The following is a 14,860-nucleotide window of genomic DNA, read 5'->3' on the forward strand; positions in this document are numbered from 1 at the left end:
TGGGTGTGTGCAGGTGCAGAATAAGGTCTCACAGGGAAAAACATCTCTCAAAACAGAGTATTTATTTTCAATATTCAGGTCTAATAATAAAACTGACTACATCTTTAAATAATCTAAAAGAAATGAAGGTAAAATAAATTTGGCCCTATAAAACACACTGTTAACCTACATTTGAATAACCCAACTCAACTGCAGCTCCAAAACCTGGCAGTTCAGTTTCCCTGGGGCTGGATCAAGCAATTGATGACTGCAAACCACACAGATTATCTGTGCCAGTGCCAGAGCCAGCCCAGGGAACAGAAGGGAAGCAGATCACCTCTGTCAGGAGGAATTTCTGTGCTGCTTTAAGGTTATCGTTAGCAAGACTCAAAAACCTGTGTTGTTCCAAATATAAATGTGAGAAGACTTTGGGTGGTTCTCACAGCAAAGTGTGTAAATGTATAAAGATTGCTACAAATGAGGGCAGCTTGATCCTTATGTATTCTCACCACTGTTGATCAAAACCAAAATCCCAACACACTTATACATATGTGGATGTGTTCTACTTCCCTGAACCAGGAATTAGCTTTCCTTCTGTTTGCCACAGGACGTATTTCCTGACATAATAAAGCAGGTCACTTATCTATCAAAATGAAAACACAGACATTTGAGAGAACATACAACAAATTCTCATTATTTACTACAAATATATAAACTGAAATGAAATCAAATTGAATAACTTGACTACATGAAAATTATGAAACAGTTTGTATTTTATACACAGCGTATGTACACTGGTTTTGGAAATGTGGGGTTTATCCATGCAAATTTAATACAAAACACTATTTACAAAAACAAATAACAGTAAGAACATTTTTCAAAAGAAACATGTATGTTGGAAGCTCCAGCAATAATGGAAATCCTGAAAAAAGGCTTAATACAGTATAGTACAAGTAGACAATCTTCAAAAGTATGAAAGATGCACTTTACAAGAACATGAAATGCAAAATCAATTGAAATGCACTATCAAAAACTTTGCAAGTATATACACAATCTGAGCATCTATTTTTAAGAATCACTCTCCTGCTGTGCCCTCAGAACTACTTTTGCCACATCCTGCACACATTTACATGTTGACCATTTGGTTACATGGCATCTTCTGAGTTTCATAACCACAAATTACAAAATAAAATAACTGAATACCAACTGAATGATAATTGTAAAGCAACCACATTTTCATTGTTCTAGACATTCCACAATAGTAAAAAGTATTCACATTACTCCCAATGTATTCCACCAACCTACCCTTTCTCACTACACCTGTGTATTCCTCCTGGGAATGTCAGCCTTGCCAGGAACTCTCAGGATTTGCTCCAGGTACCACATCCCTTCAGCAAACACAACTGCATCAGCAGCTCCATGTGAAGAGCACAGTCCTGCACAGCTTCAGAATACAAATTAATACTGAACAGCTACTGCAAATTCCTGTGCCAGTCATGGCACAACCAAACCCTACACAAATATAGTCATTTTGGAAATATTTCACTGGTTCACTCATTTTAAAATGAAACAAAGTGAAAAGGTATCCCTGTGGCATTTCCAAATATTCTCTATTTTACAGTTTGCCTTCATAAAACTGTGATGGAAAAAGTTATGTTTGCCTTATTTCACTTAACTTTGAATGAACTGAGAAAATCCTCCTTAGTGCCAAGAATTTAATTTAAATGACTGACTTTGTGCAGTAACTGAGTCACAAAACTCTGGAGGGAAATTCTGGTCTCATTGAAGCCTTACAATCATAGATATTTAGTTTGGAAGAGACTTGAAATGGATCAAGTTCAACTGTAAATATAACACTGCCAAAATAAAAACTTTTCCAAAACAATTTAATTGCTATCAGTCCAAGCTGTTCTTCTGCTTTAGAATTTCCTAAGATGCTAGAGTAGCCATGGAAAAAGTTTTCGGTTTTCGCTTGTTTTAAGATTAAGATTCTAAAATGTAAAAAACACTCTGAAAATTCTTTTCTGAAAATGCAATTGGCTATATATAATTTAAACTAAAGATGACAGATTAGATGTCATTTTATGATAACTGGTGTGCCTTCCCTAAAACTGACCAAGCAGTTGCAGAAATCTTGCTGCCCTTTGCTTCTCATGCTGAAAAAATAATGGTCAAACCTAATGAGGGAACAAAGACTTCATATAACCACAATTTTAAGACAGTATGTTAGCAAAAGCCAAGGTCATTTTTTTATGTAACAAACACAGGAGCCAGAACTGCTTCTGTGCAGTGGCAAGTTTAAACGAAAATTCAATTAATCACATATAGTCTCTATTTAAGCAGTGAAGATCAGGAGAATTTTTCTTCACAGGAAAAGAGAAATTTATCTTCATATTTTCCAAAACAAACCTGTACCATAACATAGCTCATTAAGAACAGTTAGTTTACCTGTCCCTCTGTCTGTAAATGAATGGCAGATGACCCAGTGTGTGGCATATGGAACAAACCCAGCAGTTCTGTTTGCATTCCCTCCTGGAAGTGCACACATTAACCCCTTCAGAGCCACAGTGCCATTTGCAGCCAGAAAAGGTCTGCAGTTCCCAGAGCAAAAGCATCCCAGAGCAAAAACGGCACCACCCACTGCTGGGGCAAGTTAAATATTGCTAACTATTAGTGATTACTCTCAAATTATCCCCTGGTGGTTTTGCTCAGGTTGCAGCATCTCTTTAGGAGCAGGGAGGTGTTGTTGTCAGCAGTTGTCCTGCACAGCCTCTCTGGCACACAGGCAGGGAGCACAGGCGGCACCAGCCAGGTCCCCTGCCCATGGGCAGTGCCCCTGCAGCATCAGCCACGCTTCCTGCAGCACTGGGACACAGCTGGCCACACCAAAGGGGCTCTGGGAACACAAAGCTGGCAAATCCCTGCTTGTTCTGAGCTCTAGTGAAAGCTCCACACACTCCAGGATCCTCAGCCCTCAGCCACAGAACACATCCCTCTTTACTGAGACTGAAGGCTTTTCCTGGAGTGATTCACTGGGAAATCAGTTCAGAGCACTCTGCTTGGACAACTCTACTTTGCCTTTCCCATTGCTGGTCTTAATGACACTCTCTTAATTCCAAATGTGTGTCTTGGGGTGTGCTTATTTACTTTTGCTTTTCAAGCAGAGATCCTCTAACAGAAACACAGACATTAGCTTGATTTGGTGAGGGAAAAGTGATGTTTGATTTGCCAATACCAAACCACATCTCTTATCTGCAGAAGGGCTAAAAACTCCCACAGGTTGTTTTCAGTTGAAATCAGTGGAATCAGCCTTTCAAATAAACATTTAAGGAATCAGCAAAGGGAAGAAGAGCCAGACCTTTGTCTTTCTCTTCAGTACGAACATGACATATAAAATTCCATTTTAGTGAAAATAAATGTCTTCAGTTTTGTTTGGATTTAGCTACAGATTTACGTCAAAATCTGATGAGACTGCCACTAAATGATATGGTATTTGAAATGAAGTTTTTAGTGCAGTAAAAACCTAATGGTTGTCCTCACCTACAATTTTATTGAGGTAACACCACCTTCCCACCTCACTTCAATGTAATTTTTCCTACCATCTAAATACTGTCTGGCTTATCAGAAATTTTTTATCAAATTAATCCACATAACATTTGACAACTTCATTTGACTTACCAGGGATCACTATTTTAGTCAAGAATCTGACACTAAAGTTTGCTAGTGTCAAACAAGTTTAAGCCATGTTTGCTATGGTCTCCAGCTCAGGTGTTCCACCAATCAAAAAGGTGAGAATCTACTGAAGTCAAGGGTAAAACCTGCCTTGACTTCAGTAAAGCCTAGGATTAAAAGAAAAATAAAAAAATAGATTCATGTCAGTTGTTTATTGTTTCAAATCCACTCCTCCCTATTTTATGCTCATAGTTAGATTTTGGAATCTAACTCCAGATCAGGGGTCGGGATGGTTTCTGCATCCCCAGCAGTGCCCCAGTGGATTGGCAGTGCTGGAGAACAGATTAAAAGCATTTCTGAGACTCTCTCTGGGAAGACACCACACTTCACAACAATTATTTCACTGTCACTGCTGTAAGACCTCACCATATGTGGGACATTATTGCTCAAGTGAAAGATCAGTAACATGTGACATACTGCATGCAGTGACATAAAACACAGGACATACACAAGGCCAGAAGCCCTGTCACTATGCTGATCCACTCTGTAATTTACAGTCCATGCCACATTATTGCCAAGTTTATTAGGAAAACTTAATGCACCTTCCTAAAGCTTTTAATGTTGACTTTTCTTCATGTTCTAAGTGAAAAAAGAAGAGTGCAACAAGAACTGAGCAGGCTCTGTTTTTACCTACCCCTATCAGCTGTATCAAGTACTGAGTAATGGCATCATATCCTAAACAAAACTGAAAATGGGTATCTCAAACACAGGAAATGTTTGGAGCATGGACTCTGGAATCACTGGTACAAATTCTTTAAAAAATTCAAGAGAAGAAGGGAAGTGGCCCAGAGTAACCAACAGCCTGAATGCACTAGATCTGAGAATGAACAAAAGTAAGTAAGATGCTGGGAATCAAAAGGAAGGGGAAAAAGGAGTAGAGTATATATGCACATTCTTGTACGGATAAGACACAACTATCTCCACAAGCTTCCTGGAAATGAAAACTTCAAATTCAAATCTTTTTAGTATCACTTTTGAAATTGCTGTTAAAGAAATCACAGTGGTACAAGCCAATGTTAGCAAGGCTCTAGATTATAATTAGTAGTAAAAGCAGTTAGAGATGAGAAAAAGATTCATCCAAGCACAGTGGATCTTTTCTCAGACTGCTCTTAAGGGTACTTGAAGGCTTTAATCTTTGCTATGCTAAAAGAGAAGCCTTGGAAGAATCATGATTATCCTTCCCCATAAGCAAGAAGGCAGCCACAATAATTTCCAAGGAATGGCAAAGCAAGACTGTGGGTAGCAAGTCTGTGGGGAAGAACTGCAGAGTACTAAAAAAAAAATTGTTTTAGTAGATTTCAGTTTAAAATGAGTACATCAGTGTCATATCCAGTTTTCAACTTACTAAGGAGTTTGGAAAACCCCAAGAAGTAAGCAGCTGCCATGCTACTTCAAGGGAAGTCTTAATGTTTACACTGTGATACAATTTAATAAAATTAGCTCAAGAAGGAAAAATGTTACCTTAAGATCAGAAAATGTTTTAAAATATGACAATGAAATAGCAGTGGAGATCAGTTTTCAGATAACAAAGTGACAATTTATAGTTAGCACTTCCATGGCTAACACTGAACTAGAACTTTGCTCTGGTAGCAGCAACAACAGTGAAATGAAAGACAAGGATTAATTCTTTTTGAGTGGCTGGTTTTTTAAATGTAGCAGGCAAGCATTTTGCTTAGTGAATTATAACTTTTTCTTTAGTTTTTGCATGACTTTTCAGATAGTGGCATTAATGAAAATAGAGATTGAAGTTGTTAAAACAACCATTAGAAGAGATGCAAGAACCAATCAGAGATAGATTTGAAATACAATATTTCAAATGTCAAAACAATCCAGTTTCTTTAAACACATTTATCTAACCTAAGATTTATATCTAGGACTTTGCAAATTAATTTATACACCAGCCTCTCCATAAGCTGTGTTTTAAGACAACACTATATGAACAATAGTGGATTTTAGCTATTACATGTACATAAACTTGTTTCAATGGATTTAAAAATAAGTGGTATTTTTAAAGTTATGATCAGAAAAAGGTTATTTTTCCTGTCAGCTATTGCCTATAAGACTGGAGTACAATAGTCAATACTCCTCTCTCATTTTTTAATGAATTATCTTACACAGGGTCTTGGTCAATTGGAAAGAACAGAATCAAATCTTGTCACATGCCTGGCAGACATATCCCTCAACTGAAAATAACTTAGCCTGAAATATAAAATCTGTGGCAGTCAAAACATTATTTTAATTGAGCTACCTATTCATGAAGAACAAACTAATACAAACAGATCTACTACAAAAATGATGAAATTATTTGTAACTTGTTTGGAGAAGAACTGAACTGTGTATGGTTCAACACGCCAAGAATTTGTTCAGAAGCAAACAGATACATGAACTCAGAAGTTCCAAAAGAACACCATGGTGGAAATGTTTCATTTTCACATTTATCCATGGATCCAATGTCTCAGCACAGTGACATCTGTACAAACTGACCTGTGTGCTAATGCTACACGCATGGAAATTACACAATAAACCCTGTTAAAAAGATAAACACTGATACTTCCCAGCTAAATTATGGATATTCCTGTTGTAAAAATGTCATGTGAGATCAGGAGCAATATTACACAAAATCCTGAACGTCACAGCGTAAACCTGAGATTTTGGCAGTTTTATCAAAATGTCCTAAATTACTCTGTATGAATCACTAGTCCTCATGTCTTATTCATCATGTGTATTTGTTTGTCCCAAAGAAAGAACAACTTTGTTTTTGTCCAACAATACAATAAACCAAAAGTAATTAGGTTATTATCAAATTAAATAGCATAAATAAAAAGTATTTACAGTATTTTCTAATTATTAGACAACAATTAAATTGTGCAACAAACTTAAAACACCCAACATCAAAAATGTGAAGTATTACTTAAATCTTCACATACTGATTTTACAAAAAAACTATTAAAATATTAAAAAATTTCCATTTTATCTATTTTTAACAAAGAAACTTCAAAAATGTTTAAGACTATTAAGAGTTATCAATTACACAGGCACTTCACAGGTAAACAATCTACAGTACAACTGAAAAAAAATATTTGGCACCAACCTAGAAGACTGGAAAAACTCAATAAACTGTGTCCTTTTCTCACTGTATCCTGTTCTGTGTAATCACCAGACACTCAGACTCAATACTGGCAATGTTAGAAGTGCGAAGTTACAATCAGGAGTGCAAAAAACAAATATTAGAACGCAAATATTAAGCTTTCAGAGAGTGAAAGGGGATTACAAGTCATCAGTTGCTCATATTTTACCATCATACCATCGCTACATTTTTGACTTATCTTAAAATCAAATGATTGACTCAAAAAAATAAAGTGACAGGGGGTGTGCTTTGTACTTTGAAAAGTAATTCAAACAACATTTTCAATGTAAAAAAAGAAATCCAGCATTTAACTCTAACACTGAGATGTTAAATGGCAGCTTTTAACTTAACTAGAAAGAGAACCTGATGCTACCACATTCTCTTAGTACATCCAATTACAAAAGAAAAAAAAAAAAAGAACAGTTATGTTCCTTTAACTGTGAACTGACTCCAAGGTTTTCACACACAGCTCCAAAGTAAGGCTCTCTACAGCATCTGGACAGGTTTTAGTTTTTGATGGCTTGGGTGTTCCTGTGTAGGAGGCTGCAGTGCCTCAGAGCAATCCATAGCAGAGCTTTAAATGGAAGCTGTCTAGCTGCCACCAAGTTGTGTCACATGGCAGAAAGCTGGGATACTTTCAATGCAGGCAACTCAAGCAGAGCTTGGACTGTGAGGCCAACCTTCACCAGACCCCTTTCCTCCAGAATGTGATGTGGCAAGCAAAGTCTCTCCTGCAAAAGAACACAGGACATTTAACCAGTTCTGGCCTTTGTCCCCAGGGCAGGTAACAAACACATTCTCTGAAGGCACACACATGTCAGGAAGAAACTTGCAGAGAAAACACCTTAGGCCTTAAATGTCCCTGTGGTTCTCTCCAGCAACAGAATGGGCAGAAACTTTTCATAGTTAGGATCTGTTTGAAGGGTTAAACTACGACAGTGTCAGAAGATACATAAAAGACTGCTAAACTCTTAAAGTAAAGGACTTTCTTTTCATAAGCAGAGAAAAACAAGCTGGTGGGTGCTGTTGGCTCAGTGGCCTTCTCCCTTCCCCTGTTCTGCAAACTTACTACCAGTCTTTCTCTTGGGATAACTTAGAAGTGCTGATAGACTCAATAATGAACCATTCTCCAAGAAAATCATCATTCAGTCCCACAATTCAGCACAAGCTGGACAATGTTCCCAACTGCCAGCTGGTGTTACAAGTAATTCATTGGTAAATCTCAGCACCTCTAGCTTCTGAATGGCCTGTGGCTCCACAAGAGACAGAAGCTATGGCAGAGCAGTAAACCAGCTTCTAAATGCATCAACTAATTTTCTTCTTGCACTAAAGAATATCAAGGGATCTTTTTTGGTCTCATAATATGCAGGAAATTATTTCTTTTTTAGGTTTTTTCTCTTCATAAAAGGAAGTAAGAGGATACACTTGGGCAACAGAAGCACAAGTAATGGGCTGCAACTACAGCCATGCTAAAAAAGAGAGTCAATCATTCAGGCTACAGACTTCTGTAAGTGTAGGATATTTCCTAGGCAGACTGAATTCCTGCCAAAATGGTTGCTAAACTCAAGACTCTCAAATAACAAAACAAGTCTCAAGTCCATTTCTTTGTTTAGATGACAATATATTTTATAAGGAGGTTAGTGCTATTTTTACTATTAAGAACTGACTAGAAACTCATAAAGTAGCTTCCTCAACTTTACCCCATAACCCAGGAATGGAATTTCTGTTCAGATCTTCAAGTTCTCTGGTCAATGTCATAATCACTACTGCTCCCTAAACAAAGCTCCCCTAACCCCCCAAACTCAGTATTTGTTGACATTTTCTGTGGTTATTAATGAATCAATAAAGCAATTAGAGTACCTGTGGCACGCCCAATTTTTTACAAGCATCAAGAAAGTTTTCAACATTTCTTCGGCACTTTGCCATGCTGAGTTTAGGCTGTGAAGACAGGATATAAAATCTTCATCAGACATTCATGAAGGAGTGCATATTTCTGATGTTAATTCACTTACAGTTACTAAAACACAAGACACATTCTGTGAAGACTCAGTATGAAGAAAACAGCTCTTAAACTAAACTTCTGAGCCTCGCTTAATGCTTCTTCCAAGAAAAACCAAAGTGAGTAATGTAGTAAATCAATGTGGTAAACATGAGTCACGATGTTTAATATTGAAATTCAAAAGCTTCTTTTCATGTAAGATGCACCAAGAATGAGATAAATGATTGATGCCTCACCACTGCTGGCGATGGGACGTGAATGCTGGCAACAGAACGTGGCCTTATGTGATTGGCTAAATGGCAAAGAACCACCCCGTCCATCAAGGCTGCTCCAATGTCATCTGGCAGGATCACCTTCAACCTGGACTCAAGATTCTAGGAAAAAGGCCATAAGGAAGTTACTCTCAACATTAGATAACTTTTCAGTTTAAAAGCAGGGTATTTTAAAGCATGTAGATGTTTAAAAGGAACATTTTAATACTAAAGTGAAATAAACAGAATAAATTCATGCTTTACTCAGTATAAACATCCTTTTCTCCTTACAGGCTCCGTGTTCCTTTTGTTTGTATTGTTGGGTTTTTCTTGTGTTTTATGTTATTTTGTGGGGTTTTTTTAAATGACACAACAACATACACTGTGAAAGACATTCTGCCAACAATGACCAGAATACACAGCTCTCAAGCCCATACAACACTCCACTGTTCATAACAGGAAAGCACAGAACTTAAGGACAGAAATGTTATGCTGAATATGTGATCAGTTCTTAGTGGGCAGAATCTGTGAGTTGAAACCAAACAGGATTTTATGAGAAGGAAAAAAAAAGATTTTATGAGAATAAAAAAAGAAGGGAACACAACTGTGGGAAAAGTTGTGTTGCATAACAGAGATGGCAAAAAATGGTTTTTCCCAGCCCAACAACAAGACTTCACTGCTCAGGAAGTGAACCAGAAAACAAACATCCTTCAGAGAAGTCATACCACAATTCAGCACTGCCTTGAAAAGCAAAGCAGCTATGATTTAGTCAACTCTAACTGCTAAACGCCTTGAAAACAAAAAACAATTTACCAGAAATCCGAAATGCAGATCCCATTCAGGATTATGAAATTTGCAGCAACTTTTTACACTCAAAAAGCATTTGGTCATTTAGAAAACAGTAGTAATTTTTCTTCAGATCTCAGGTCAAACAATAGCAAACACAAGCAGATTTATTGTGTCCCTAGAAAATTTAAAACCTCAGAAAAAAATTAATTTCACTTTGTTTTTTAGAAAGAAAACAACCCCAACTAATTCCCAGTTGGTATTTTGGTTGGACCCAAACAAGTACCAGTGTAGCCTGTTACATGAAATTCCTTAGGAAGAAATACCACTATAGAGATGCCCTTTTACAACAAATTGGAGGCCTTTAAAATGAAGGCTTAAATTGTGGAACAGAGCAAAGCAAATGCACTGCACCCAGGGAGTGAATGATGGTACCCACACTGCGAAGCTGCCTGATTTGTTCCCTCTCTTCCCTTAAATGTTCCATTTTCCTCCTCATAGTAAAGCCAGGATCCACTGCACCGTAGTCCTGGCGTGAGGCACGGCTGAAAGCTGTCAAACAGGAGGGAAGTCAGTCAGAATTCAGATTGAAAACATTCAAAAACTAAAGATCTATAACTGACAAAAACTACAAAAACAGGAAAAAACCTGCAGCACTTCTAAGAACAAATATATTTAAGCATCCTGCTAGAAAAGATGCTGCCTATGAAACATCTTTCAAATAAAATGCAGAGATCATTTGACTTAAGTGTAAGTGGATAATTAGAAAATATGGAGACTGAAGTGACCTCAGTATTGAATTATCAGTATGGGACAACACAACTCCATCTGCACTTCTTCAAGAATCTCCATCTGGCTTTGGAAGGAGTTGCACTGTGTTTTACTTTTAATCAAGTATAAAGCCTTTAAGCCATCAAACCTCAAGAACAATTGTGTATTGTTTCTCTGTTCTTTGACAATTACTAAGTATGCACAAAATAAAGAAGTGGAAAAAAAACTTTAAAAAAAAAACAATCCCCCCCCAAAAATCCCAAACAAATCACTCTGCAACTTGAGGAGCTTCCAATTATTTGTTTGCCAAAGCAGCTGTGCTTTCCCAGTACTCTGCAGTGATGAGTAAATGGAGTGAACTGCTGTACTGTGACATCTGCTATGCTTAGTGCCTCTTGCAGCCTGGGAAATAAATTCACTAGAGAACAGCAGCTTACCTGACCTTGGTTTGAGACCAAATGGACCATGAGTGTTACTATCTGTCCTTTCATAATCCTGTTAAAAGAGATGAAGTCAGTTTGCTTCCACTCATTAAAAGAAAGAACTTTTGTTCCCATCAAGATACTGTTTAGATTATTCTTGCCTAAGGATAACTGTAAGTCCTGCTTAACTGTAAGTCTTTCAAAGAGGACAAGATAAAATAAATTGAATGAATGTAACCTACTACATATAGATAAAACTGTCATAAAGAGAGAGGAAAGCAGCACCAGATTATCTAAAATGTATTTCAAAATATTTCAAACTACTGCAAGTCATTCTGTGAACAGAGTTTAAGCCAGCTGTAAGCAGATGCAAATATTCTCCCAATATTTAGTATCAAAACATTTCTTAAGAAATATCTACTTCCAACTATGAAGACCAAATTTTTATCATTTCACCATCTGAAAAGGGAATGCACTCGGTATCTTTGCTATGTACAAGAGATAACCTCGTTTCATTCCTGTGTATTCTGGGAGATATTTTAATTCTGCTCTCTCAGGCTTCTCCCTGACATGAGGAAGAAATGTTAATAATATTTGCTTTCCTTGGAGCTAAGCAGTGCAGTGCTCTCCCAGTGACACTCCATGCACAGGCATCCCTTTGTTGCACCACAAAGGTGACACCCAGGACTGAGAAGGATGAAACTCCTCAAGAAGTGTCACCACCTTTGGGTTCCTGGTGATTTATAAAGTACTAAACCATGAACTGCAACCATAAACTCTCAGTGACTATGTGCCCTGAGGAGCAGTATTCCCTAGGAAGGCCTATCAAATATGGCAAATTTTGGTTTTGTTTCATTAGTATTTTCATCAGGAAAGATAATGGAGACAAAGCAATGCACATTTCCTCACACCAGTCAAAAAGAACAACTCTAGTGGAGACCAGAGTTGCAAAGGTAAAACAAGTTGCAATATCTGTCTCTAGTTTCTGTCTCTTTTTTAAATTTTTCTTATGATGAAATACTTCTAATTGTAATTTCAAAGGAAACGAACAGCTTTGTATCTGCATGAAAACCTGGTGACAGCAATGAACACAAAGAAATGTTTGTTGAATGAAAAGCAAACCCACAAACTTGTACCTCAGACGACACAGGAGACTGTGGGGACACATTAGTATTATCACTGTCTTGCTAAAAGAAATCAAAAAGACGAAATTATAAAAATGAAAATGATGATTTAACAAGAAACATGAAATTATGAAATCCATGAGACATGTAACATTTATCAAGTATGCTACAAACTGGCAGCAACTAAATTTAAAATATGTAAGGCAAGGAACCACTGCTGGCTGTTTACATCAAATACTAGTTTTACATCACCTCTGCTTGATAGGTGAATTAATTTTGCTATTACCAAAGCAAGCAAACATCCTACTGCTCCCCAGCAGGCAATCATGATCATTTTTTCAAATAAAGGAGTATAATAGTTATTTCTGCTATAGCTTTGGAATGCAAAGTTAATTTGTTCAAAAAAGACAGAAGAATACATTTATTTCTTAGTTATTTCCAACAATTACTACATCTCACCTCATCATTTTCATTTCCACTTGAACTCTTTCTGGAAGACTTATACTGCAAAACACACACAATTATTACTTTAAAATGAAAGCATGGTTTCCATTTGAACTAAAAGCTTTGCTTTCACTCAGATGTTATTTATTACTAATGAAGCTGCTGAGAAAAAAGGCCATGTTACAGAAACAAAGGAACAAAAAGAAACAAACCAGAAAAGAACATGACATTTCTAGGTGAAACAAGATCTTCTTTACTTGAAGAGATAAGTGCATTTTAAAACTAAACACTTTCATAATGTAAACTCTGCATGTGACAGCTGATCCAAGTGAAAAGATCTTAACAACTGCTAACATGCAGCATTATTTCTTAGAAAACATTATGCAACCTGTGAAAGCTGCTTTTGTAATATGTTTTAAGTGACTAAGATTGCTTACACTTCAGGAGATTGACCTGACATTGCAAAAAATTAAATAAAAAAAGATTAAGGTTGCCTTTAAAACTTCAAAGCCTGATCACATCCTTTTATGTATTTAAGACAATGCTTTACCCACAGGTCTGGCTGATTTGTTGTGTATTGCCTTCAGCACTGTCCCACTTCCCTGATTATGCAGAAAGTGGAGAAAAAGAAGGAGGAATTGAAGGAAAAAAATTACAAAAGTGGTATTTAAAAAAAGAAATGTATTTCATTGTCTACAGATCAAGTGCAGTAAAAATCAGAGAAGCCCCACGCAGATTGAATCAGAGACCATCACTACACAAGCCCAAGTTTGTGGGGTGTACAGGGCCAGGCTACTCCTCATGACGTGACACAAATGCAGGCTAAGCAAGAGACAACTGTATTGTCACTGCTTTTTCACAACAGCACTGGTGTCTATTTTTTCCCCAGTTTGCTATGGCAAACAGGCTCTGTTTCAGTGGCTCATTGCCTTGGTTTGCAAATGAAACCATGAAACAGTGTTGTTTGTACTGCTACAGGCTGTTTAATTCACTTAGGAGACCCATCTAGAGCTGTGTGTAATGTGATTTCAGGCATCTGCTCCCATCACAGAGCTCACAACTGACTGCTGAGTTATGAGCAACACTTCTGTAGTGGTAGCACAGCTCTTTAACCAGGCAAACCACTGAATTCTGCTCTACTGAGAAGATTCTCTCTCTTTCTCCTCCAAAGCCACATAAAAAATTAATTTCAGGATGAAAACCCTGGAAAGAGGATACAACTCCATAATCTCTTCAGGAAAAAAAACCAGCTTCTGTAAGCACAACAATATATCTGAGATGGATGGCATGCTCTGTTCTCATAAAGAATTTAATTTCTTTGAAGTTCCCTGGCATTTCACAAAGATGTTTGATGGCGAAGACCCAAGAAACTAATTTCATAAGTGACAAATTTAATTCTAATTCAACCTAGCACTGCTCAGAGCTCTCCTATTTCTCCACTTAGCCCAAAACAAATGTTTCCCAGTGCTGCTAGAACTTCCCCTCTGTACTGCACAAAGCAGACACTGGCACCTGCTGACTGAGGGTGCACACTACAGCAGCAAGGGCACACTGAAAATATTCCTTCTGAAATGAAAACTCATGCCATGAGACCCAAAAGGCAGAAATCATTCCTAGAACCATGCTGCAAAAAAAAGGCAATGTATCTTTTCTTTGCACTAAAAATAAGTACATAAATAGCTAAATAAAAATCCCTCCAAAGAGATGGTGAAGGACCAATGACAAAATTAGTTATGGTTTTGGCAGAAAACAATAATGAATTACTGTCTTTTCTTTAAAGGATAAACAAAATCTTCAATCAATTTTTTTCCTCTTGATTTTCCTGCACTCTCAAATTTATCTTAAATACATACATATATTAATCAAAACAGTAAAATAAAAATTATATGTTACATGCACATTTAAAAGCATCACAACCTTTGAGGATCTACCTTTACTTAAGTTTTATAGCTTCTTCTACTCTTATTTAAAAAAAAGTGTCATCCACCCTCACTCCCCCCATTACCTTGAAATACTCTTTTCTAATTTGTTTACTTCTCCTTCTTTCTTCATTCTGCCAGATTACTGGCTGTGTTTCTGGCCAGTGCTGCTCATCCACCAAATCCTTCTGGTTTTCCAGTGGCTGTAATAGTCAGAAATACTTTTATGTAAAATTTAAACGTCTCTCTTGTGCATTAGCACAAATTATTATGAACTACAATTGTTAATTGCTTGCCTGCCTCAAT

At 37.0% G+C, this 14,860-nt stretch overlaps 1 protein-coding gene across 5 annotated transcripts in view; it reads right to left on the reverse strand.

The window, feature by feature from the left end:
* Positions 1-657: 657 nt before the first annotated feature.
* LRCH2 (leucine rich repeats and calponin homology domain containing 2) overlaps positions 658-14,860 on the reverse strand; it is a 40,079-nt gene continuing 25,876 nt past the window's right edge. For 3 of the 5 annotated variants that reach the window (XM_014265329.3, XM_005484509.4, XM_014265325.3), the window contains 8 exons: positions 14,641-14,757; positions 12,651-12,695; positions 12,204-12,254; positions 11,083-11,140; positions 10,314-10,426; positions 9,074-9,211; positions 8,699-8,776; positions 658-7,569 (listed from right to left, as the gene is read on the reverse strand). In XM_014265329.3, the coding sequence (XP_014120804.2) occupies positions 7,450-7,569; positions 8,699-8,776; positions 9,074-9,211; positions 10,314-10,426; positions 11,083-11,140; positions 12,204-12,254; positions 12,651-12,695; positions 14,641-14,757 (720 nt within the window). In that variant the 3' untranslated portion in view covers positions 658-7,449. The remainder of the gene's footprint in view (positions 7,570-8,698; positions 8,777-9,073; positions 9,212-10,313; positions 10,427-11,082; positions 11,141-12,203; positions 12,255-12,650; positions 12,696-14,640; positions 14,758-14,860) is intronic. The other 2 variants (XM_014265328.3, XM_014265326.3) reach the window with 1 other exon arrangement.

Source organism: Zonotrichia albicollis, chromosome 14, assembly GCF_047830755.1.
Source record: "Zonotrichia albicollis isolate bZonAlb1 chromosome 14, bZonAlb1.hap1, whole genome shotgun sequence".
NCBI classification, from domain to species: Eukaryota; Metazoa; Chordata; class Aves; order Passeriformes; family Passerellidae; genus Zonotrichia; species Zonotrichia albicollis.